This window comes from Sinohyriopsis cumingii, chromosome 19 (genome assembly GCF_028554795.1).
Source record: "Sinohyriopsis cumingii isolate HCF-2022 chromosome 19, ASM2855479v2, whole genome shotgun sequence".
Classification (NCBI taxonomy): domain Eukaryota; kingdom Metazoa; phylum Mollusca; class Bivalvia; order Unionida; family Unionidae; genus Sinohyriopsis; species Sinohyriopsis cumingii.
The window spans coordinates 35,443,158-35,470,568 of record NC_142979.1 but is presented as its reverse complement, the minus strand read 5'-3'; the positions used below and the strand labels follow the sequence as shown (position 1 = coordinate 35,470,568).

General features: G+C 34.4%; 1 protein-coding gene across 1 annotated transcript in view; it reads right to left on the bottom strand.

Moving 5' to 3' along the window:
• Positions 1–1,852: 1,852 nt before the first annotated feature.
• The window catches only part of LOC149775437 (uncharacterized), a 29,830-nt gene continuing 4,271 nt past the window's right edge, over positions 1,853–27,411 (bottom strand). The window contains exons 2-5 of the mRNA XM_089943570.1: positions 21,118–21,225; positions 18,424–18,516; positions 6,606–6,756; positions 1,853–3,857 (exon numbers count right to left, since the gene is read on the bottom strand). Of these exons, the coding sequence (XP_089799696.1) occupies positions 3,850–3,857; positions 6,606–6,756; positions 18,424–18,516; positions 21,118–21,222 (357 nt within the window). The 5' untranslated portion in view covers positions 21,223–21,225 and the 3' untranslated portion in view covers positions 1,853–3,849. The remainder of the gene's footprint in view (positions 3,858–6,605; positions 6,757–18,423; positions 18,517–21,117; positions 21,226–27,411) is intronic.

Here is a 27,411-nt window from a genome sequence, read left to right as displayed (position 1 = left end):
GATCTTAAAATATTATCAGATGAAATTTATCAAGACATTTGGATAAAGACTGAAGAATATACTGCATCTTGCTTTGGTCAGAAGTTTGAGGCTATTTTCGAAATAATATTTCATACAATGAAATAAAATCGGATAAGAGGTAACCCATACGTTGATCTTCCAACTAAAATAAACAAAAATGCTATATCAACGTTAAGAACATCGACGACAGATGTTTCCAATGGGGTTGTAGAATTAGTTGATAATCGAAAAAGCATGTATTCTTTGTATATTTCAAAAACATCAACCCAACTGTTAATCTGCTGTTTTATGAAAATCATTACGTTCGGATTATAACCTTCAACCGGTTAGTTGGAAAACAGTAAAAGAAGCACAACTAAAGAAAATGCTTTTGTTACAGTTGCTTGCACGGATTTGAAACAGAATTAAACTTTAATAAATCATCTCCAATATTTCGTTGACGTTCAAGTAATAACAACGCCCAGCGAAAAAGATAAAATCTTAAACTTCAAAACCTACAGACATAAAATGAAAGTTCCGTTTTTAATTTAGTTTGATTTCGAGTGTATTTGTCAACCTGTACTTGGCGCAGAAAATACTCTTGATAAATCAAGTTAAAGGAAAGCACAAAATCACGTTCTTTGTGGCGTCGCTTATAAAAATGTTTGTGCAGCTGATTCTAGCTTATAGTTCCTAGTAAAGTTTATCGAGGAACGGATCCTGCAAAGAGACTATCAAAACGGTTGCCTGGAGAAGCGGATCGTATTTCAAATGTCATCAGAATGAAGCGGTTGACGAGCAAAAAAGAAACGGATTTAAATACGACAGAATCATGTCAAATTTGTAAACAACCTTTGCGTGATGATCGAGTAAAAATTCATCGCCATATTACAGGATGTTATATAGGTGCGAGGCATGACAAAGTAATTTGCACTAGAAAGCTCCAGATTTTATTCCTGTTCGACTCTTAAAATCTACTTTGGTGTTGACTAACAGCTTAAGCTACCTACAGAGGCTACTTAGAAATGAAAATAAAAATATCGGTACATTGTAAAACTGATGGGGGTCCAATTGTCAAACATCGAAAAACAAAGCCACTGACAGTTACGATGGGGGGGGGGGGTGAAGCGGATCTTCATTCCATCCCCACATTGCAACTATCAATGCTGGCGTCTTTCATTATATGAGTGTGAATCCAATTGATATAAAGTTAGTCTTTGAAACCCGCTTCCATCCGTTTCCTATATTCATTCACCTATTGTTTAAAGTTATTTGCAACAAGCTGCAGTGAATGTATTGTATCCCTAAGGACCTTGGCAGATTTTGAGTTTTCCAGACTATATTTTCGAAATCAAGTCAAGCACAAAATGATTTAAATTCAGAAAAAACAACAAAAATGTATTATTTGATTCTGTCGAATCAGTTTACCCTCGTTTCTAAATAAAATGTAAAACCAATGTTTTCGTTTCGTTTTAAAGAGATGTAGTGTGTGTGCCTTCCAGTTCATTGGTTCACTAGCTACATAGCACGTGACTCTATTTATAGAAGTTAGTTCTCCGTATTGGTTATACAGAAATAAACGCAATTGGATCTGATCACATGAGTTTGTTGTGACCAATGCAAATACTCCCTTCATTTGTCAACTGATGCAACTGCAATTATTGTTGTTACAAAGTTATTAATGAAACATACATGAATTACAAACAATTGACATATGATATGTTCTGAACCAGAGTTGCTACTTGTAATAATGGCGGGAAGATAAGATATTCATAGCACTAATTCAACAATGGAAACCAACACACGGTCGTTAAAGAGTTTTTGTTTATTTCGCTAGAAACAGTGAAACAATAATAATAATAATAATAATAACACTAATAATAATACGAATAATACCGAGAAGAAGAAGAACTTAGTTGTGTAGATTATACCCAGTAATATTTATCAAACGACAAAGTAGATATTCTCTTACACACAGGTTAATTTTATTCTAATTTTTTAACATGACTTTGAACGATTTAAGGACTGATCTACTTAAATTCACTTGCATAACCATTTTCGGTTTGATTCAAAACTAATAAAACAAAAATAAGATGTTTTCAAAAAATAATCATATACAGACCTTCATTAGAAAGAACCTTGTGTACATGTACAAAGATAATTTGTATTGAATATTCAATTATCATCCACATAATATTATAATAAAAGCTTTCAATTTTCTACAAATATTAACAATTTTCTTTAGAATACACATACTTGAACATAATTTGTTTATGTTCTCGGAAAAAAAACTGTCGAACACTTTGTCCTAATCGAATTATAGGAATGCATTGTTTTGGATCTATCAAATGTTTAATATTCATCATGCTATGTTTTATACCAGGTCTTTTATTGCCCAAATCAATGTATAATTTAGCACGATCATATTTGAATTTTTTGATTGTTTGTATTTATTCTCACACTATACATTCAACCTCATCGTGCAGCAAATAATTGGTACTGTATATTAATTAATGAAAGTCACGTCATTGCTTTTATAATACGCGGCTACAAACTGAGAGCTTCAGGTCAGTAATTGCTTCTACATAAAAGTGTCTATGGTTGTGAGCAGGAGAATGTTCCATCCACTAACGATAATATATATATATATATATATATATATATATATATATATATATATATATATATATATATATATATATATATATATATATATATATGTATGTATGTAACTTCTGACAGAAAGATCATTAGTGATTAGGCAGATTCATTTTTAAATGCCATCTGTATACAGCATAGATCAATCAAGTATTCCATTGAAACTATTTTCATAACCATTGCTTCTAAATGGCTGAAAACGAATTATAATTGTTGCATTTTATTTCTGCTATTTGGAATCTTATCCACAGAGAGGTTGGATTTGAATAATATGAGACTTTTCAAGCATCATTCAAAATATTGATGGGAATGTATCTAACATTTGTACCTCACTACAGAACCTCTGCCTGTTGCCCCTAATCGGCTAGTGGTATAGAAAACTGCATGATTTTCAGATCTATTGAAACTTGTAAGTAGCAGAAAGGGTGTACTTTGGACCCATTGTCCTACTACACACAATTATGTAGCTGATTTGAAGTTCTATGCAATATTATTTGCTCCTTGTATTTGGTGATGAGAATAAAACGCCATCTTTTGCACGAAGAAATGTATCTCAACGTGACATGAAGAGAACGGTAAATGTTGAAGGTATCCAATTTATTAAACTGCTTGGGGAAAAGAAAAGAGATTAACATATCCGAAACCAATTACTGTATTTATCATATATTAAGAACTGACCTTAGTTACCTGGTCATGTCAACCTTAGTTACCTGGTCATGTCAATATCGAACACGATATAAATGTCCGAAATCAACACAGTGAATGGAAATTAAATTCATATAATAGAAAGGTAACGAATGAATCCACTTTCCGTTTTGTTTTTATGAGATTCCTTATTGGGAATAGATATATCAGGTTATTCATGGTAATACTATCATAAATAGGGTTCATTTGCTTTTAAACAAAAGGAAAAGGTTTACGATTGAAAATAAACACATGCAAAACAGCCCGAGTAATGTATTATTTCAACCTCTGAGACTCTTGGTAACATTAAATAGGACCTTTTCCAAATTTGAAACTTTTACAGTGACAAAAACAAAAAAGAACGTAAATATGTAACATAAACATAACCACTGAATTGCTTGAAAGCTTTTATAAAAAATAATTATTCGCTTCAAAACAAAAAACAAACATTAATGTAATACTACACGCCCACTTTTGCTTCAAATAGCTCCGCCAGGATTAGCTTGTTTACCTTCCTGAAAAAGAAATGACAAGACATGAGAAGTATATTAAACACTAAAATGGTGTAAGATCTCTTTCATCTATACAAAAGACATAAGAAAAGGCTTACCAAAACAATAATCGTCTGAATATTAAACTAAATTATATAAGTTTGTTTTTAATAAGTAGTCAGCTTCTAAATATAAAAGCAGTGAACGTATATTGTGCCACTGCATATTTTTCTCATATGTTAAAGAAAAAAGAAAAGCACATTCACGGAATATATATATATATATATATATATATATATATATATATATATATATATATATATATATATATATATATATATATATATATATATATATATATATTCCGTGTGTGTGTGTATGTGATATTTGAACGAGTGGCGAACCAAATGTTAAAATATATCGTGTTTGGTGGCACCACAAAATGAAATATATGCGGTAGGTATATATATGCATGTATATATGATTTAACAATTTTTGTATCATGATGTCACGCTGTTTTCATTTATGGAGGCTAAACTTTCTATACATAACTTTCACGTGAATGTAGCTATTATTGATATATGTGATATATGTACACAGCTGAGGAATTCAAGGTTCAAAGTCTGTCATAAAAGAAGAGTGACAACTTAATCTGTTTGAGCCAGTTTAGACGTGCAGAGTAATCCCTTTACTCTCTACCCACACCCTTTTCTCTCCTCCGTTTGTTTCTTTTAAATCAATTGTATCATGCTCATTTGCAATATTCGTTTTGTTTATTCTTTCTCCATATTAGCTCGATGTACTTTTCAGCATTTATCTGTATCCATGTAGCAATCCTCTGATCCAACCATTACACATTGCCACTGTTCGTTTATGTACTTGTGTATTTGGTTGAGGGCCGTTGGTAAGTAGGTTGTGCTAAAAATACGGCAACACGATATGTATAACTAAACACCAGTTTATCTAAAAGTGCAAAAAGCAAACATGTAATGCATATTGGTTTTTTTTGCATTGCTGTGAATGAAAACCACTCATTTCGAAAATATTCCCCTTTAAACATTTTGTTTTAATATTGAGATCAAAGTTTCCTCATGCGGATATAATCACGTCACTCTACACTTATGACTGCTATAATGAATGTATGCATAAATAATTAAATATTCCCACTCATTGCGTTAGAGCGTATATGTCATTGATGAACTGAACAATATTTAATGCTATCGAAGCCAAATCCATAATTTATGATGGAGATCAGGCCTGAAAATCATTCACCTATTAGCTACAGTTCGACCCAATCAGAATGGTATTTACTATTTAATAGTATTTTGACTAGCAGAGTGGAAACCAATCTCAAGATTAATCGCAGAGTTTTATGAACTCCAATCCTGGAGATCTTTATATGACTAAATTGGCTACTGTATAAAACTTGACTTATATCGCCCATGTAAACGTAGAAATAAATGTGATATTTGACAGATATATGACTAATTATTTAGTTTTGACCGGATAATGTTTGCATTGTTCTCAGAGTAAAATAGAGACCCCAGTGTCACTGAATATTCCTTTTCCTGTTATAATTTCATAATTTGTGTACACATCCAGACTGATACGATAATTTATCATTCCAAAAATGTTTCCTGGGACCAGACAGTTTACTAGAAAATATTATAACACAAAGATGATACAAATTATGCTAACTTCTACCACATTGTATGGGACTTGGTCGACCCTTCAACATTGGTGGTTTCCTCCAGACCGTGCAGATCCTTCTACATAAAGTCTAAGCCGCTAACTCTGTCTGAATAGAAGCTTGGATAACATTTTGTAGATATGTCAAACATTTAGATACGTTTGAAGTTCGAAACAGATGTATCAGCTGAAATTGCAATAAGCCAAATAACTAGTTCCCTTCGAGACGATTAATACTTGGGTACAAGGTAACACATTCAGCTAGTATTAAAAATAAGGCTGTATTTTATAATCCATTTGAAAACTCTAACATGTATATACACAGGTGCATAACCTGTCACAAAGATAATATACCTGCCGATATGCAGCAAAATGTCAACAGTACCTGTTTGATAAAAAGAAATGTTTGGTTGTGGTGCTTAACGGCACAAGCAGCATCAGTAGGTTATTTAGTGCCAAGTCAAGTTGAGTAATGTGCCTTTTTCAATGGCAAACCAAAACAGAAAATATTTTCATATTCAATACTCTCAGTGTAGATCAAAGACATTCATGCGTATTGTTTCACCAATCTTGCAGTTCATAGATTTCGTGAATCCTGTAAAATGTGACGTCCAAGCAGTGATAGAAATAGTAGCAAATCTCAATAAATAAATAGCATTAAGTACATTTTGGCCATTGTTTACAAACATAACCAAAGCAATCTGGAAAGGAACATGATGTGACTTTAACCAGTCTAACTGGATTTGGTAGAATTTTTAATTTTATTTCCATGACATCATGCCATGCGATAAACATATATCCGTATTCTGCTATACAAAACCCCTTTAAAGTGAACAATGTGATCGTTATGCACACTTCACATGTTTTCAAATATGTTTAACATGTGTGTCTCACATACACATGTCTGACATATAAGTGGGAACATTCGTTGAAAATATTTTACTCAAGTTAAACATATCCTATTTCTTCGTACTAATTGTGTGGTCTATCAGTAAGTAAACATCGTTGACTCAAGACGAATTGTCAACAGTAGTTTTAATTTATGTAGATGTTATGTAGATGGCTTAAGAAATAGCAACTAACCATATTTCCAGCAGGAGGCAAAGCTCATGTCGGTCGCACTTCGAAATCTACACAATGTTTTATATAAGCTCCGCCGTTTTACCCTGTCTTCGGGTGTTGTCGCTGACTTGGGCACCACGAGTTCCTTGTTCATTGTGCCCTCCTCGTCAAGCTAAAAGTACACAGACTAGTATTAGTTTTCTAACAGGCTTTATTATGCTTGTTTCGTTTGGAGAAAAGAAAACTTGCAAATATATAGTGGCAATGGGCGTGAGAATTAGGTCAGTCATATATATTTAAAGCGTGAACCTTCTTTTCATGTTTAGCATATTCGGGATAACTATAAGCCGGGATATTCTTTTCCTAGTCATTGTTGGCAGAATAAGATATTTCGGCTAATATAATAGTTACAGAGTGTTCTATCAGAGCACATCATTATATTAATATACATAACATATTATTATTAGCAGTTGTAGTAGTATCCGCTACGTGAGCTGGTTAGGATACGCACTGATGATTTTGATGCTTATTATTTAGCAAATTCACTTTCTTTTGGAATGAATTAAGTTTGAGAAAACTTGTAGATATGGTTTGAAGTATGTATTAACAAGCGTCTTATTAAATACTTCTATTCTGATCTTTTTAAGGTTTGTTTAATCTTATACATTAAGCACATTATACACGCTGAAGGCATGCATGTACATATGTCACGCCAGTACATTCAGTTGTATAGCGTATGACATAAATTAAGCTTGGGAGTGAACAACGAGCTTTGAAGGGTCAGAAACGGATACTTTTTGCAACCGGTGAAGATACGCTCAACACTATCTGTGCTTAGGGTTGGTAATATTTCTTCATTGATCCGTATTTTACTTTTTGTATTTAAGTTATCCATGGAATCGGATCAAACCCAGAGCTTAGGCCGGCAGACTGGGGAGGCCACCAATAAATCATGCATGTTTGAGTCTGAGAGGATCCGGCACCGATACACGGAGAGACTTTAAACATACGGACTGGTTCAAATATAAACGCACGGTTCAGTCGGTATCGATGCATACCTCTTTTCAGCAAGGGTATCAAGGGTATCAACGCCTCACTTTACACAGTCACAATTTTCGCAGCAAGAGAAACCAGAATAGCTTTCCTCCCCGGATGCCATCACAAATCAGATAATCTCATACAGATCATGAGTGGTATCCCTAAACGATACAATCGACAGCTTTGAAGATATAACGAAAAAGCTAAATACGTCAAATAAAGTTTTGAAGGCGCACAACAGCAAGTTACAAGTAAAACTGAATGATCTCAATGAATCAATGGTAGTTCTTTCAATAAAACGTTTTGAAGAACGATTAAAAACTTGAGAATCAAGCAATACAATCACGCAAATCAAAAGTGAAAAGTGGAAAGACATGGAAAGCACTTTAAGAGAATATATAAAGCAACTATTGGGAAAAGACGATTAAAAAATTGAAATCTAAATAGCGTACATGCTACTTTTGAAACGGAGACCATGGCCAAAAATTGTTAAGTTTTCGCGCTCTAACTACATGAAAATACTTGTTTTAAATGTAGAGAGAAATTAACATGACAGCCCAAAACAAGACCTATGTGGAAGAAAGTGAAAATAAAAGAGTAGCAGCTGGCACTGACAAAATCCAAATGTTTCAGAGCTACCTGAACTACATAATGGGGAATCTGAAGGTCCCAGAAAGGGTATGTCAAGCACGAACAGTTATCTCTCCCGTCTTCATCCAGGCAGTCGGGGTAGTTAAAGTAGCCATATTTGAAATATGACAGACGGCTTATTAATATAACTAGGTATGTGATTAATGATGTACTGCAGGATATTGTAAGTATAAATAATTAACAAGGGTCTGACCATAGCAAGTTTTGCATTATATATATATATATATATATATATATATATATATATATATATATATATATATATATATATATATATATATATATATTGTTGTTGTTGTTGTGGGGTTTAACGCCATTTTTCAGCACGATAGGCTATACATGGCGACCAGTATTAATGGTGGAGGAAGAACCCGGAAAACCCCGGAAAGAACCACCGACCCACGAGAAGCTACTGGCAAGCTTTCTCACATGCCCACATTGGCTGAATCTTAGACTCGAACCGCCGCAGACAGAGGTGAGATGGCAGTGATCCGTAACGAAGAGCGCTTTAGACCACTCGGCCACTCGGGGCCCCTATATATATATATATATATATATATATATATATATATATATATATATATATATATATATATATATATATATATATATATATATAATGTGGAAAGGACTAGTGAAACTATCTTTTGAATCTGGAATATTTCAGATTTAACTTGAAAACTATCAAATGAACTGTCGAATTTGGATTGAAATGAATATTTGATTTAATTTATATTTAGTTTGATTGAATTGATTGTTTGTAAGTTCCAAACTTTGTTTTTTTTTTGTTCCATTACATGCTATTGAAATGGAATTTTTACTGCATTTGATATTGTCCAGAAATTTAGTTCAGTTTTTTGAAAACCTAATATTATAACTTTGTATCTAAAAGCTGACCTAGTTCATGACGTTATTTCATGATTGGAAGTAAATAACAATTTTATTCATTCTTAGTGGGGGATTTATGGAATGAAATTGAGATTGTAGTGGGAGGACGTGACATTAAACATGTAGCAATTATTTCTTAAGTCTGATTTTACCGGAGTGTTCACCCTTATCCAGGCTTTTCTTTTTTCGCAGTAGCAAGATTTAATAATGATTGTTCTAGAATTAATTTCAGTAGGGCTTTTTAACACTTGGACATAATTTGTTCTTGCTGACCAGTTTGAGTTAAAACTATATTTTATGGAATTATTAATTCTTTTTCCTGGGAATACTTAAGTGCTCATACAGAATTCTTGGACAAAGAAATTTATTCAAATTCTCAAATTAAAAACTGGAATGTTATTTTCTGTGGTTCAACAAAGAACTGTGGACACTTCAGTACTATACTGATTACAGAGTAGGCCATTGCCTTCCATTTTGGATTTTCATCGGGACAGGAACTTTATTAGAACATTTTATTGTTAGGACTTCTAATTCTTAGTTCTAGGATTATTCTTGGATTATATTTCGATTTTGATTCTTAGAACCATAAGTTTTTGTCCTCTTTTTTACCTTGTTTTTCAAGGGAAATAAATTATTTGTTAAATTTCACAAAACTTGTTGTCTTCAATTTTTTTCTTGTTGCTGTTTATGAGAGCCTAGACACGTAACATGATTGCATTACTTTCGTTATTTGTATGGATCATTTTGATAGTTTGACACTGGTCGAGACGTGGCCAATGATAAAAATGACATAAGGTGTTTTGCAAGTTAAATAAGTGTCAGAAATAAAGAGGTTAATGAAAAACGTTATTGCAGTATAAATAAATGACCTTAAGGTATTGCCGTATATGTGAATGAACATTTAATATATAATGTTAATATTTATCAACTCGAGAGTTAATAATAAGTACTACCTGGATACAATTTTCATCTTCTATACCAACCGCTCATGAAAACCTGGTGTAGTAAATATGTTACCTGATAATCGTCAATACATGCAGAAGAAGACATTTTTACCCTCAGAGAAGGCGAATCAGTACGTTATAAAGTTCTGTATCCAAACAACTTGTTTATTACTGGTGAAGATCTCAATGTCTATACCTACACAAAACCAGATTATATCATACTAATAAGATGATTGATACAAATATTGTCCATCTTCAGGATACAGGTTTAAGAGGAAAAACAAATAAGGACAGAAAAAAGATAATTCACTATGGTGAGAATTTATCTAAATGTCGTCAGTTATATCTGTAATGAGGATTGCAAGTGGTAGGTGTGGAGATGATAAAGGTATTGGTTGTTGCTGTTTCTGTTGTTGTTGTGGGGTTTAACGCCATTTTTCAGCACACGATAGGCTATACATGGCGGCCAGTATTAATAGTGTAGGAAGAACCCGGGAAAACCTCGGAAAGAATCACCGACCCACGGGAAGCTACTTGCAAGCTTTCTCATCTACCCACGTTGGCTGAATCCGAGACTCGAAGAGGCGCAGTCAGAGGTCAAATGGCAGTGATCCGCAACGGAGAGTGCTTTAGACCACTCGGCCCCCACTCGGGGCCCCATGATAATGGTATTGGAAACTTTACATATTTATAGGATACGTCTGTCACAACCATAGACAACTTATTATCAGATTGACCATTATATTCATGTGGAACTACTTTAAGAATTGTTAATAATATCGAATCCTTTCATCAATCAATAATAGTTCACATGGTTATAGCTGATCCTATTACCATCACACTGAAATTAATTAAGGTATTTATCCAAGATAAATATAACGGAGAAATGAAACGCAAAGAATTATCTTTGTCCAAAATGTAATTCCTGCACTATCAGAAAAATATAATACTATATTCACACTGATAGAACAAAATCAACTCAATGCTGCTTTTCATTTTGTAATGGAGAGTATTTGTAAATCAGCACAGACAGTGAAAGAATATTAAAATGATACCAACAAGCAGCCTTGGTATGATGCAAACAGTAAAGCAGCAAAATATCGCGCACTTGATGCACATAAAAACTTGTGAAATATTGATATGATATAGCTTGGCTTAAAAGCACTGTAGAAATGTATAGAATTATGTACAAAAATACAACTAGGCACAGTCGCAGCTAATACAGAGAAAACGAAAAGGTAGGTCTTTAAAATGCACTTTCATACAAGTATTCCAAATGCTTGTGGAAACATTACAATATGCAAATACAAAGACAGGAGAACTTAACATAACCGGATGGTACCATTACGTATTGATTAATATGCATAAATATTTGCCATGAAAATCTGGACGGTAATATAACTGAAGTAGAAGTGGAAAATGCTATACAACTTATAAACTAGGGGAAATCATGTGGAATTGATAAACTTACAATTGCTTTTAAAAGGAAAATGAAAACATTACTGTACGTCTCTTAGTGTATATCTTCAATAAATTATTTGATCTTGGAAATGTCCCGATATATTGTACCACAACGATTATTTTACCCATTCACAAAAGGCAAATATAAATATGTCCGAAATTTATAGAGGGTTTAGCCTTTTACTGGTCTTCAGCAAAATCTGTACCTCAATTTTATATGTGAGACTAGCCAGCTGGATCGAGGTTAATGATATTTTGGGATAGAAATAAGATGGTTTTAGAAGTGGATATTCCACTGTATATAATACGTGTACTCTAAGCACGTTGATATGTAAATATCTGAATAAATAAAGAGGTAGGTTTAATGTTTGTATTTCTATTTGATGATTATGCAAAAGCCTTAGGTTGTATTAACAAGGGCTTACTTTATCCTAAATTAGTAAATAAAAATATTATGAGTGAAACACTAACGAACCTAAACGTTATATATGCAAATGTCTAAGCTTGTACAAAAATATTGAATGGCTAGACAGAAATATTAAACTGCCAAGATGAGGTACGGCAAGGTTGTTTTATCATCACCTTTATTGTCATTATTTCTAAATTATGTAATGACACATTTCGGAGCAGAATAATGGCTTAACACAATCATTTATAAAGTATTTTGCTCTATTCAGCGCAGATAACTTAGGTTGCTTTGAAAAAAAACTGCTAGTCAACTTCAACGGATTCTAAGTAAACTAAAAGAGTACTGTAACATCTGGAAACTACAGATAAACAAGGAAAAAAACTAAGTTGTTAGTTTTTAAAAAAGGAGGATATTTGTGAAGATATGAAAGGTATTTTGGTGACTGAGTGATAGAGACAGTATCTTATTATATATATATATATTGGCTGTATATTCTTTTCGACATAACTGTGGTATATGTGTCGAAAACGATAACAGCACAAGCGGCGAAAGTACTTTAGAGTTTGAAGACTAGATCAGATAGGTGTCGTAACCTGTCAACAACAATTATGTTCCACATATTGTCACTAATTTTGAATTATGGGTCGGACGTTTTCGTTTCCTACAAAGTAAATGACACTGAAACTGTACATACATCATTTTGTAAATATATCATTGATATAAAAAAGACACCAAATGTTATTGTTTATAATGAATCATTCCGAATTCTCGTACAATTATTAAGTTATTGAGGAATTCTTAAGCACTGTTTTAAATTATTACAGATGATTGGTGATAGATTCCCAAAACAACGCTATAAACTACAAATAATGATCGCTCCCTAGGCCTAGTGGTTAGAACGTCCGCCTCGGATGCGGAAAATGGTGGGTTCGATACCCGGTTGATTCCTCGGCCGAGTCATGCCGAGTCATACCAAAGACCTATAAAAATAGTATTAACAGCTGCCTCGCTTGGCGCTCAGCATTAAGCGGTTAGTGTTAGGACTGATAGACCTGGTGTCAGGATAATGTGACTGGATGGTACATGATGCATCATGTCCGCGGCATGATGCCCCAGTGCTAGAAATCCCTATGAACTGTCTCACTGCATACATCTAGCAATATGACTTGACGATTGTTAAAGTTACGTTAAAAGTCCACAACACACACACAGATCAACTACAACTGACATGGGGCGCACACTGTGTTTGTTGGGTGAGTAAAGGTAAGAAATCTACGTTTTTCATGCGAAATGGAAGACGTTTGTGGTCAATCATGGGGTTGGTGATGAGAAACTCATTTTCATTGTGTTTAAGCAAGGTAGTAAATATGGTTTTCAACAAGAGCAAAATGGAGAGTTAAATTCAATAGAGAGATTGCGATTGTATAACAAGTTTAAAACGATCTGAGTTGTCGATAGATTGTTTGAACGCTTCACAGTCTTACTTGCTATACATGGTTAGAAATTTAACCTATCCCTTAAATGTAAATATAGGATAAAGGCAGTTATAAAATTATCTCCTGTGTTGAAAGACTCTTTGTGCAGATATGGAAGATGAGTTTCACTTTGCTATTTTGTCCCAAGTATTATACCAAGATAAAGGGATTTTTACTTTCATTAGTTTATTGTAATGTAAATCAGATCATGTTGTATACCATTATCCAGAGAATCAATGCTAATAATATTATCCTGCATAATTAGTTATGCATCTAGCAAAAGTGATAAAAGTTAGACAGCCAATGTGTTATCTTAAAGATGTTGTACCATATAATTAATGCATACATGTAATTTGGACCGGTGAACTATTTCACAAATAAAGATTATTATTATTATTATTTATCCAGATGATGACGGCTCTTAAGGTAGGGGTGTGTAGTGAATTAATACATTGTTAATTACTTAAGACAACATGTGGCGAAGCGCTAATTATGCATGTTTTATGAGATTGTTGTTTCTCATAAACTCTTAGCCTTGCTAAAGGAGGTGTCACTCATAACCGTGTAGATATGGCTACCAACCATGGGGAATATCGCATGCGGAGGTACGGAGGGAACGACTGTAATGATGCAAGCCTCTTTGACGTCCGACGAAATGGACTAATTTTATTTAAATTCTCGACATATAAAATTACGTTCCAATATCAATCTACATTCAATTAAATTTAGGATATAATATATACATATAAAACTACAATATTACTTCACTTGCCAACATCATACATTTGTATAATTTCTGCCTTTTAGAATATAATACAGGTAGTTAAATATCGAATAAATTCACGATAGCTAAAGAATCAAAAATTCAGTATTTCAGATTATTACCGCAATTATTGAGTAGAAATAAATTTTACTGAATGTAAGCTAAAATACCAAAATATTAAACACTATTATTTAAAGAGCATTTTATTTCTGAATTACTTATTGCTGAGTATGAAGTTGGTAGCAGACGTCGCCTTTTATAATCGTCAATAATATGATTACAAATAAATATAAGTTCTTCAAAAAATTAAACTTTCCAAAACATAATATTCAAGAACAGTTAAAAATATTTAAAAAATTCAATGTTGCAAATGTACCGATGATAGAGTGAACTCTTTCTTTAACATCTTAACATTAATAATCCCAATACTGTATAGAAAATTGTACGCATACGGTAGCTTACCTGTAATGATACAGGCCTCTTTGAGTTCCTACGAAACGGACTAATTTTGCCAAGCAATTTTTCTCGTTTCTTATACACAATTTCTTAAGACGCGGCCAAATATGGTGATACGTATTATTTCTTGGGTTTCGCCAGAATCTCAAAATGAAGCATCTTTTCTTACCGACTACTGTCTGGGTCTATATATGCCATCAGATTTTTTCCATGAACACGTGAAACCTTAGTGATATACTTGACCGAAAGGAATTTGCTTATCTAACACTGCTGCTGCAGTGTTCTTAATTTGCATACTTTAGTATTATACAATGTGTAGGATTGTTTTGATTTCACATAGAAAAACACAGTCTTTGTTGAAATAGTACACATTTATATTACAAGAATAAAAATTGACTTAAATAGAATTTACCAAAAAATTCCATCCTAACAATACCCTCTGGGTCATTTGAGCCGAGTCCTTGAGGCTCGAAAAAAAATTACATAAATGTAAACAATAAGTAAAGGTGAAAAGGTCAAATCGAAAAATGGTAAATATCGATTCGTTATTGACAATAGAAAACATAATCAGGTGACACAACCGATGACATTTTCTCTTCCAGGATTAAAAGATGTAATTGATGCAGTTTTGGATAAACTCATCCATGTCTTTTCAGTACTTTCGATTTAAATTCAGATTTCTGACAAATTAAAATTGGGCAACTGACCTAACATAATATCTCTTTTATAACATCACGTGGTCTTTACCAATGAAATGTATTGCCATATGGAATCATAAATGCACCCGCTACTTATTGTGTTCATTTCGGTCATGTTCTTAGAGTTATACCATGATCAACGTATCTTGCATAACTGGATGACAATGTCATTATTTCCAATTCATTTGAAGACCACATCAAACATCTTGAACTCATTTTTTATTCCTTACATGAAGAATAACTTGACACTCAAGTCTTCGAAATGTGTATCTGCAGCATCTGAAGTTGTTTATACTGGTCATACATTCTCAACAAAAGGAATCAAAGTAGATGAATCTAAAATAAATAGTTTCACAGTTCCCTGTTCTTAAATACACAAAGAGTCGTTAGGAGTTTTCTGGCCTTGTACAATTATTACAGAAAATTTGCTTACGATTATTCTACCATAGCAACACCATTAAATAAATCGTTCACAAAAGACATTTCATTCGCTTGGACAGATAAGTGTCAAGAAGCATTTGAAACTCCTAAGACAGCTCTGAACTCAGTGTCTATTTTGGCTTATTCTGATTTTAACAAACCATTTAGACTAACATGTGATGCTAGCGACATGGCTATAGGGTATATTTTTGTTTTCAATAGGAACTGATGACATTGCTTATGATAACAGAGCTTCTAACAGACGCTGAAAAGTATTCTTCAGTTACTGAACAAGAATGTTTAGCTATTTTGGAAGGTATCAGGACATATCATGTTTACCTATCACATCAGAAATTCACTATCATTTCAGATCCCAAATCACAACTGTGGCTTAAGACAGTTAAACACACTCTCACGTCGACACTACGAACAAACTGATAACACCCACCAGGAATCGAAGAAATCTCCAGATTAGATAGATAAACAATTTTTAATAAGAGCAAGCTGTTTAGTCTACTTAGCAATAATTAATAGAAATTACGGTATATTACACTAATGAATATATCACAATCTTATTGTGCAGTACACTCCAATGATAGCACACTTAGTTATCCTTCTTCAGAACTATCAGCTGTCGCCCAATATCAGCGCGAGGCCCCTTATTTCAAGGATATAGATTTTTACTTAGAGAATGGAATCTTACCAAAAAATACTCATCGTGCGAAATCTATTCCGTGTGAAGCAAGTCAGTATGTACTTATCAATGGTGTCTTACATAAGTTTTCCAGCCTCAATCAAGACACAAAACTTCCTCAGATATACTCATAAAACAAGCTGCTCTGCCAACAAATTTGAGGCACGACTTTCTTCTGTGTTATCACGTTTCAAAAGCACGTGGTTGTCATTTAGGTGTCCAAATAACATATCAAGCTATCAAACAAAAACATGTTTAGCCTAAAATGTATCAGAATGTGTATGAGTATTGACTAAATTACATCATGCTCTCAATGTCAACTCATTAAACGAGACAAATGCTCGAAAGACCACATTGTACGCATTGCCTCCGGAAGATGTATTTTCTCGGTAGCACATGGACATTTTGTGTGTGCCAAAACCTTTGGACGGTTACCAGACAGTTCGTCACATTGGTGTGAAGCCTTTCCGTGCGTTCTCAAACAGCAACGGAAATCGCGATTTTTCTACAACGAAATATTAACACGTTATGATCCAACAGGACGAAACTGTATGTCTCATATTGTCCGTGTTATATGTGGATTAATCCAGGTAACACGTCACCATACCAGTTCATATCATCCTCAAACCAATTATGTGTGCGAGCGTGTGAGTAACACCATGTTTATTGAAATGGTACACATTTTTAGTACAAGAAGAAAACATTGTTTTTAATACAATTTACTGCAAATTGCCATCCTAACAGTTGTAGTTGATGCCATTTTTACTAATGTTCTGACTGGGCATAAAACAGCAACATGTGCTCTACTGGTGAGAGTTATTCACTTGATCATAGTGAAACATCACTGAAACTAACCAACTGTAGAAAAGTATGACATGAAACTGACCACATTAACATGATTGCATCACAAATGTCAAACTCTGTAGATTACAATCGAATAGGTCTTGTATGAAAATGTAACACACACACACACACACATATATATAGCAGCCTATACGTACATTTTTTCATGTATAATTTATCCCTGTCCAATATTATAGATAGTTCATAATTGCCACACACACACACACACACACACACACATATATATATATATATATATATATATATATATATATATATATATATATATATATATATATATATATATATATATATATAAGACAAACGTGTTTTAAAGAAATATAGAGATTTTAAAGTCCATAATGAAGGATATAAATGTACACCTAAACTAGAGGGAAAATAATGTACTGGCAATGGCAATTATGAACTATCTATAATATTGGACAGGGATAAAGAATACATGAAAAATGTACGTCTAGGCTGATTTCGACAGACAAGAATAAAAGTAAAAGTCAAATGATCCTATTTACATAGTTGTATGAAATAGCTTAGATTTTAGCAGATGTACATTTTCAAATGTGATCAGTCCTTCACATAATCGTTTTATATAAATTAGGATTCAAAACATAGATTCAAAACATTACCTCGCACTGTTTGAACATTTTCAGATGTCAATTTCTGAAACATCAAGCGAGAGAAACAAATCTAACAACAGAATTGCCATCCTTGAAAACCACAATAATTTTCCTTTATTAGTATGTAACAACAAATGTGCACACATCACTGGCTAAGATGTAACATGTGAGTACAACATACAGATATGTCACGTGAGAACTAGTGGAACTAACCCTCACATTAGTGTTACAGATTGCTTATGTTCCATGTTTCAAACTGTTCCTCTAGAAGTGAGTAGCACAGAACCAGTCTAACGATCTTGCAAAAGCCAAGTGAGTTTCATAGTATAATTGTTCGTTTTATGTTCATATATAATTCAGAATATCACATTTCAAAGGGATTATTTGCTGACCTTTCTTTGAGATAGTTAAATTTTACCACCACTCAATTTTGACAAGATGTGTAATAAAACCATTGTTCTTACCTCTTTCATGTTGTAAAGGAGCAGGTCTTTAAAGGCCAAGAGGTCAATTGGGTCCATATATCTGGGTCGTTTGTTAGTGGCCATAATCTCCTCCTTGACGAAAATAAATAAATAAATTAAAACAATTAAAAATAATAAGTTAATAGTTCTGAGAAGCCCACCAACAGTGACATACACAAATAACATTTTGTTCTCCATTTTGCAATGAGCTGTGACACAATATATAGATAATAAATTACCTCGAGATGTATAGTTAACTGATAAAATCCATTTCACAAAATTACATCATGCCCAACTTAGATACAATTTTAAGGCTTAGAAAAATGTTAACATTACCGAGTTTTAGGCATTTTATTCTCCAGAAATACTCTCAGTTCGTGCAAAATGTTACAAATAAAAAGTCAGTCATTTGGTATTAGTGTTTTACGGCACTGCAATACAAGAAGGTTATTTAGAGCAAAATAAATTACCCGTTTCATCTCGGTAACGAATTTGGTCATCTAATATAAGTCACAGCAACCCACAATAAATTGCTCTACGTTGAACTTTAGGATAAATATTAATGAGGCTTTGTCAGCAATTACCACTGGATATAAAAATGTACAAGTTGGGATCACATCATTTATTTTCTAACAAATATAGTGCAATGTCGTTCATTTTAATACAAATACCAAAATATGAAAACTGAAAAAACAATTGAAGATTTAAAACGTAATATCGGTAATATTTATACTCATGGGCGTATGATAGTATACAAACAGTTCACACATTATTACCACAATTAAATGCTGCTGAATTCCATTGAACAGAATAAGAATTATACATAGATCGGAAACATATAGCCAATATTGTCCTGACGTGCAGGTAAACTTTAATGGATGAATGCACACTTCATTAAAAGTAAATTTTAGTTGATAAATATACCGTACCGTGCTATGTAGGGTATGTTAATATTGAGACTGGTGCAAGAAAGGATGTTGTGCTCCACTAGAGGCGCCAATATAAATCATATCAAGTTGATCATTCAGTGATCATTCAGTGGTCATTCAGTGATCTCCTTATCTAAATTACGATTACAACTTGGACAATCATTATATTGTCCAAACCGCACGGCTTATAAGATGTCATATGAATCCCGATGATAACTAACAATAAATCGACCTTGACTCCTGACTTCACAAAATAGCTAGTAATGTGTATGGAGCTGATTAACAACGCAGACGATATTTGAAGAAAACTGTTTTGTCTTCAATGAATTAAATGACAGAATGAGTCTACTTCTGTACTGTGACTTGAAAACGCAATCCTTTAATATTTGAGTTTTGTTGCATCGTCTAAAGATGGTAATATCGTGTCCTCAAATAATGTCTCTGTATAGGTCGAATACATTAGTTGCCCTTGGTTGTCTTTCTATGGTATATTGATGCAACAGAAACATTTATATCCCTTGGATAGCTTTGTATGGTATATAGATACAACGGAAACACTTATAAACCTTGTACATATTTGGTGTAATCATATTTTGTGAAATCTCCATTAACAGTAGATACTTAATGTATAGTTTTATCTGTAAAATTTTACAAAGGTGCTTAATAACTGAAATGTACCTTAATATCTAGAGTTCAACCCCAACAGGTTAATATCTTTTGGTATACAATTTTTACTCAGGTCCCGGGCTTTTAATCAGACTCTGGGCTCTTACTCAGACTCGGAGCGTTTACTCAGACTTAAGGTGTCTACTTAGACTCATCTTTGTACTCCGGTTTTCGCAGACTTAAGGTTTCTTTTAAACTCAAAGCTTTTTTAGACTCAAGGTTTTGGGATCAGACTACGAATTTTACACAGACTCAGGTTTTGACACATGCTCATGGTCTGTACTCTTTAGGGTTTTGTCAGACTTAAGTTTTTTCTCGGACTCAAGGTTTTGATGCAGATTTGGGGTTTTGCTCAGACTGTGTTGTTATTCCGAGATAGAACTTTTGTTCCCAGACTAAGGGTTTTTCTTGGACTCGAGGTTTTATTCAGATTCAGGGTTTTACTCATACTCAAGAGTTTGACTATAAACAAAACAAAGTTATAGTGATGTAACACAGTGGATCGTGCAAAGGCAGACGCGTCAGTTCATGTATAATATCAAAAAAATCAATATCACGTTACTTCAACATTTAATTGTATATCTGAATTTTGAGCTTGTGTTTGAGTTCATGCTTATACAGATGGATAATTTTATAGGCCAGAAGGTATAATGCATTGAGGCATTGGTTTGTATTCAGGTGTAAATTAGACCTGTATGGTATGGTACATTGGATCATGACCTTGCACTCAGGCTGAAATTTCACCTGGAAGATATAATACATTACAGCATGAATTTGTATTCAAGGTTAAATTTGGCTTGAGTGGTATGGTACATTTGAACATGATTTTGCATTCAGGCTCATCTTTGGCTTGGAAGATATAATACAATACAGCATGAGTTTATATTTAGATTCAAATTAATTATATGAATAGATCTTCTGCAAATAGACTTACAACACCATTACAAAAATAATATCAAAGAACGTTGCTTGTCGTATTTTGCAAATTGCATAAGGAGACTTCAAAGGCTTACTTTTTAATGGGTCTTATCTATTTATCCCCCTCTAGTGTGTGTGTCTGTATGTGTGTATGTTCTATATGGTCCTTACGTGACCCTACTTGATCATCATCTACTTCTGGGAAATCAATGATCTGAGGCCGTGTCTCTGACACATGGAACAATACAATGATGGTTGCCAGGATAGACACAATTTTGAGTTCCATTTTCTGAAATTGGAAATAAAAGATAAAAAAGTGAAAATAATAAACATATACATATATTGAGTTTACATGCTACGGAACTTTCACACAGATAGGTCACGCGATCTAAGATGGAAGTAAGAAAAAATAATTTATACTGAGCAATATGTTACCATCCAAGGTACATGGCCATATACAGAGAGTTATGCTATCGAAAGTACATGGCCATATGTGACGGCTGTCCATTTGTGTGTCCATCATTCATAACATAAATTAATTATAAAACATTTCCTCTGTTTTTTTTATTTCGTCTACATATTGCAGGTCCGAAAAAAGTAAGATAATCCAGATCTTAGGGTATGTACATATTAACAGTAGCATACATCATTACTGCCTTATGGTATGTGGATATTAACAGTAGCTGGCATCTAATACGCATACATCATTACTGCTGTATGGACTGTGCATATTAACAGTAGCTGAAATCTAATACGCTTAAATCATTACTGCCTTATGGTCTCTTGATACTAACAGATGCTGAGATCAAATATGCATAAATCATTACTGCCTTACGGTCTGTGGATATTAACAATAGTTGTCATCTGATACGTATTAATCATTACCGCTTTCGTAAGTACACAACTGACACGGAAAAGTTGAAACTCTCGCCCAGCTACACACTGTACTGTCAGACAGATACATCTAGCATTGCTTGGACACTTTCTGTTTTTTTTTGTACTGTATTGATATGTCAATTATCATTTTATGACACTTCAACACTTCATTAAACCTGGCAGAAATGAGAGATACAATCAGCATCGGTACCGATCTCGGACTTGTAATCATGTTAATGACCATGGAGGCAGATTGGAAAGCATAACAGGTCGGCATTTCAGCTGTAATGTCCGTGAGTCCATGCATGGAGTCCACAAACAGATTAGAAATTTAATTAAATTTACAGCACGTAGAAACAGTATCAATTTTTTTTTCAAAATGAATTCATTTCTTTGATCTTCATCGTAAATTTAACTGTTGACAAACATTCCAGGAAACTTCTTTTATCAAGCGCGTCAATTCATCATGCAAAATGTTCGCAGAAACAAAACAGGGTTGCAGCGCCTACGACATTTAAAGATATAATAGGCACAACTTTTAGAAATATGTGAATTTGCTGGAACTATTTATACGATGGAAATACAGAACATCTGTCGATGTCTGAGTTTGTAAGCCTAGGTTGATCACCTTTAGGACACACAGCACAGATACGACTGAAACTGATGATCTCAATAGACAATGGGATAGCTGGTATTTGTCTCCGGCGTTGATGTGTGTGTGTGTGTGTGTGTGTGTGTGTGTGTGTGTGTGATTTAGATTTTTAACGTAGCTTTAAACAAATTGCAGTCATATCGCTACGATGTCTGCAATGTGACAGTTGATAGTGATATCTAGCACTGGTGAATGATTCCGCAGACATGCAGCTTCATGTCCCACCCATTTACATTATCCGGACACCATTCCTACTATTCCTAACAATAACCTCTAATGCTGAGCGCCTAGCGAGGCAGCTGTTAATAACTCGGTGGGTTAGAACTCGTGACCTTCCGCATCCGAGGCGGAATCTTAAACCGCTAGGCCACCGGAACGTTGATAGTACCTCAAATCGTCTAGCACCTCTGAAGTATCCTACTCAGAGGAGTGTTTAGGCCTCCAGGAGAGCAAGCTTTAGACGGTTATTAAAATGGTAAAACACGACGTTCGAGGTAGCTTTACCGATAGCGTCATTTAGATAAACAAGGAATGTCTTGCTGTTTTCGGCCCCGCGTGTATGCCGGATCTCTCATCCCAACGAATCTCTTTTGAAAGAAGGACATCCCTTAACTCATGACGTGGAATCATCTGACTACCCTTAGTAGCAGACGTTTCCTGGAGCACGATAACTCTTTACATCCATCCTGGATTGCCTGCGAAAAAAATATAGCCCCTCTCGAGCACACGACACAGGTCCACGTTATCCAAAACCCAATATGTTCTTAGGCCAGGGCATGGAACTCAATGGCGATATGAGCGGATAAGGAACATTCACTTCCCGGGAAAGGAAATGCCTACATCTCGTACGGATTTGAAAGGTTCATAGTAAAGGGAAGATAGAAACCCAATCCCCATCCCGCTCCCAGTCACTATTGGGATTGAAGGGTAGCACAGAAACAATGAGATGACATCGATCCTTTGCTTGTATCTGGTGCAAAGATTGAATTCCATTGACCGGAGAGTAGTGCCGCACAACATATGATCAGTGTCTGGCGGCATCAACATATGCGATGGAAAGGTTATCGTTCGATGAAATAGATCGAGAACCCTGCTTCTGCTTTTAAGAAAGCACAGTCTACCTTTCGCATTCACAGGCATCACAGGTCAGACAATAGAACCCTCATTACCCAATCTAGAGCGAGATCGCTCTTTGTCCTGGAATGCTATTCTAGGGAAGGGTTCACGACTCACTGTAGTCGGACGTATTATCTTCCTTGGGGTTCACCAAGGATCTAACCATATGATGCGTGGACTTGTCCATAAAGGCGGTTAAGAGTGTTTGGATCTGGGTTTGCGTCCCGCGTGACTTGTTACCTTCTTTGCCCAACGGAGAATTGCTTTTTGCCAATAAAGAGAAGAATTCCAATTACTCCCAGGGTAGGATTGTCACCAATGCAAGATAAAGAGGACGAACATCCTTTCTTCCTCCCCTTGGAGGTTCGCCTATTTACCAAAGTTTATCAGACTATAAAAAACACCGATAGCCGTACGTCTACACATTGTTTGCAAATTAATCAAGTAGGTGGGTATCCCAAAGGACCTAGTATGCCCAAACATTTCCATACTTTGAAACGTTTGCCCCTGAATTGTAAAATTACTCCAAACAATATTTCAGTAAATAATAATGTGAACAATATTTCAGTACGAAATATTAGAACTCATGAAAACACGTTTCCTGAAAAGTAAATCGTATATCCATATTCCTGTAAAGCATATTCCTGTAATACAACTGAGGAAAACGCCTATCAGAAACTTGAAAAGTTATGATTTACTTTCTCTGACACCGGAAATGAAATGAATAATTTAAAGATAGCTCCACTTGTTACTTAGCATAGCGCAACAAAATCCACAAGGCTGACAAGAGACCGGGAGGTATATCATTTATACATAACAGAAATGCAGACAATTCTGCCAAAATACGTGCAAAAAAATAAAACGAAGGCATGTCTACGGAACAAAATTGCACAGGTATGATCAAGCGCAAAATCCATGAAAAGGACAAGATATATCCTGCATGAGCTTATGACGTACAGTCATATTGGTGTGTGCTCATTTTGTTCAAGGTTCTCAAGAACTTTGCATGATAATTGAAGGGATGAATCATAAGCTTTGAATGGAGACTTCAGTCTTAGAAGCAATGCACTAGTGACAGATTACGTATTACTGCTATTAGCGTGCTTCTTTTATTTTCTTCTGTATAATACCCCCCTCAAGTTTACATTTTACTATATGTACGAAAATTCTACACAAATCGATTAGCATAAATTATTTAGAAAAGTCTGTAAACCTCTCTCAAGGATTTTAAAGCAATTAAATCAACAAGCCATAAATAATAAGCATTGTAACAATTATGATGAGACCATTATAAAACATCTGTCTCTGCATATGCTTTTAAATGCCTGAAAATTGATATGAAGCACAAACACTCTATCCTAATGTGTGGAGGTATCTGGTTAACATAATGATGGAAAAAATGTTTAGATTAGCAAAACCAGGTCATGTATTTGACCCGTTGATGATAACGGAACACGAAGCAACCTGTTCAGTTTGAGTTGACTAAACTACCGATATCAAAGAACTGCCTTCTGTGTTTTGTGTTCTTTGAACCCGAAAGAGATTCCATTAAAAGCCATTTATTTTTTTGAGGGTGCGGGGATTGTTTATCATTATCATACGATTCTATTTGACAATTCTGGGAGCTGTAGATCGAGCTAAGTTGACAAGGAAGGAACGCTTGTGCTAAGTACATGTAGTTTAGGAACGAATTGATTGACCGCTTTATAAAACGATCACAAAGCTGAGGTGTTGGGTGTGAAGAAGAAAACTGCTTAGACGTATTACGTACAGATGGCCAGGATTGATCAATAAATACAGAGATTCTTGGTTGGTTGTGACCGAGTTATCATTCTTCTTAAAGAATTGATCCTAACAGCATTACCGCAAGATCAGAAACATAATTTTGAACAAGCTTAGATAAATTGATGTGGCTAAAAAGATTACATTCGTTACAACATTCTAACCAGTTTTCGTAAACAAGATAATGTAAGCTCTGCGCTAACAACACGAACGTTATGAATGTAACGTAGCAAGGGAAACAAGCATCGAAGAACAACCAATCAAACACTAAATGGTTAACCGACTGTTGATAACAGATTTGTTTCAAAAACAAAACTTTCATTTGATATTGCTATGTTGTTTTCTAGAACAACGTCTGGACATATGGACATTATGGCGGTGTTTGATCATGCTACTACAATACCTTTCCTCTGAAGGATATTAAGGCAACATGTCTGGCTAAAGCACTGTTGGAGTTGTTTAGCCTAATTTGTATTCCAAGGGCCATATTAACTGATAAAAGTAGGACCAACCTCACTAACACTTTATTGTAACAGCTGTATGATCTGTTGGGTATCCGTGGTGTTATAACAAAGCCTTTTCCCCTGCGAGCAAATACAAATGTAGAACCCTTTAACCAAACAATGTAATTAGGGTTGCAGACGTTATGTGCAGACAACAAGAATGAATGAGATGAGATATTACCATCCTTATTATTTGCATACCACAACGTGAAACATGAGAGATGTTGCAAGGTTTGCCGGTTCAAAGTCTATCACAAATTTTACGAGCATGTTTACGGGAGGAGAGGATGTCCTAAAGTCATTTGTGGCGCATGTTGCAAATATGCGCGAAACGTTGGCTCACGTTGGAATTCTTTTGAAAGATAATCCGCTGAATTAGCAAAAACAATCAAGGCTTGAATTATGGTCGTCATACGAACAAAAGGGAATTTAGCCCAGGGAATAGTGTGTAATCTCTTGCCATCAAGTATAAAGTTTCACAAAAATGACGGCAAAATTGCGTGGTCATTTTCAACTTGGCATAACTAAATCAAAGTAGCAGAACCAATAACCTCAATGACGTTGAAGGGACGACAATACCAACTTGTATAGACTGTATAATTTAATTCTTTAAAATGTCGAAGAATGTTGTTATTGCGATCGCCGTCATATTGGCATAGGATTTCGGAATTTTCAACAGTTAAATGTGAGGAACATATATGGCTGGAGGCTTCTTCCTGAAGAGCAGATCTACGCAGCTATATCACTAAAAATTCCTTGCGTTTGTTTGGAGAAACATTCGGTCAGTCATTACTTGACAAGGACAGTTGTGGTTGATAAGGTTAAATTAAATACAGTGAAATACAATGAAAGGAAACAGAGTCTCCTTAGATGGTGTTTGGATTCCTCGGCCTTGCCTAACTTCATTATAATTCAAACAACATACAAATGTGTATGAATTGACATGACCGTAACTGAAATATCATTAATAGGACTAGACATAATGGCGTGCTTAGTATACTTAAAAAATCATCGATCTCAAGATTCATGGATGTTTCGAACTCGATTTGTTCTGTTTCTTTGGGAATCATTTTCAAATCTATATGGATATAGACGGTAACTGGTTTGTTGAATTACCACACTTCCAGATGGTAATTGAGCAAATTCAGTATTCATTTGTCAAAGTTTTCTCTAAAAAGTATCTTGTCTCAGCATGATTTCGCACTCGGTGCATATCAAGTTATATTTGTTGGTAATGCCAGTTAGCTAGAATACTCATCTCAGTATCCTGAATATTTGGTACCAGAATTTTTTTTATAATAACTCTGCCTTGATTTATGCCCTTACAGAAGGTACATATGTTAAATCAATCAATTCCTCGTCTCTAACGTTTACTAAAACAATGATGGAATAGTAGAGCTTGGTATGAAGCTGCAAGCAAAAACGGATTTGGTTTTATTGATTTCAGCTTTCGCTATATATTAAGCTGTAGGAACCATACTTTGCGTTTATGCGTCTTTTGAATCCAAAGTTCAGCTGTTTCAAGTAATTTGATATGTATTATATT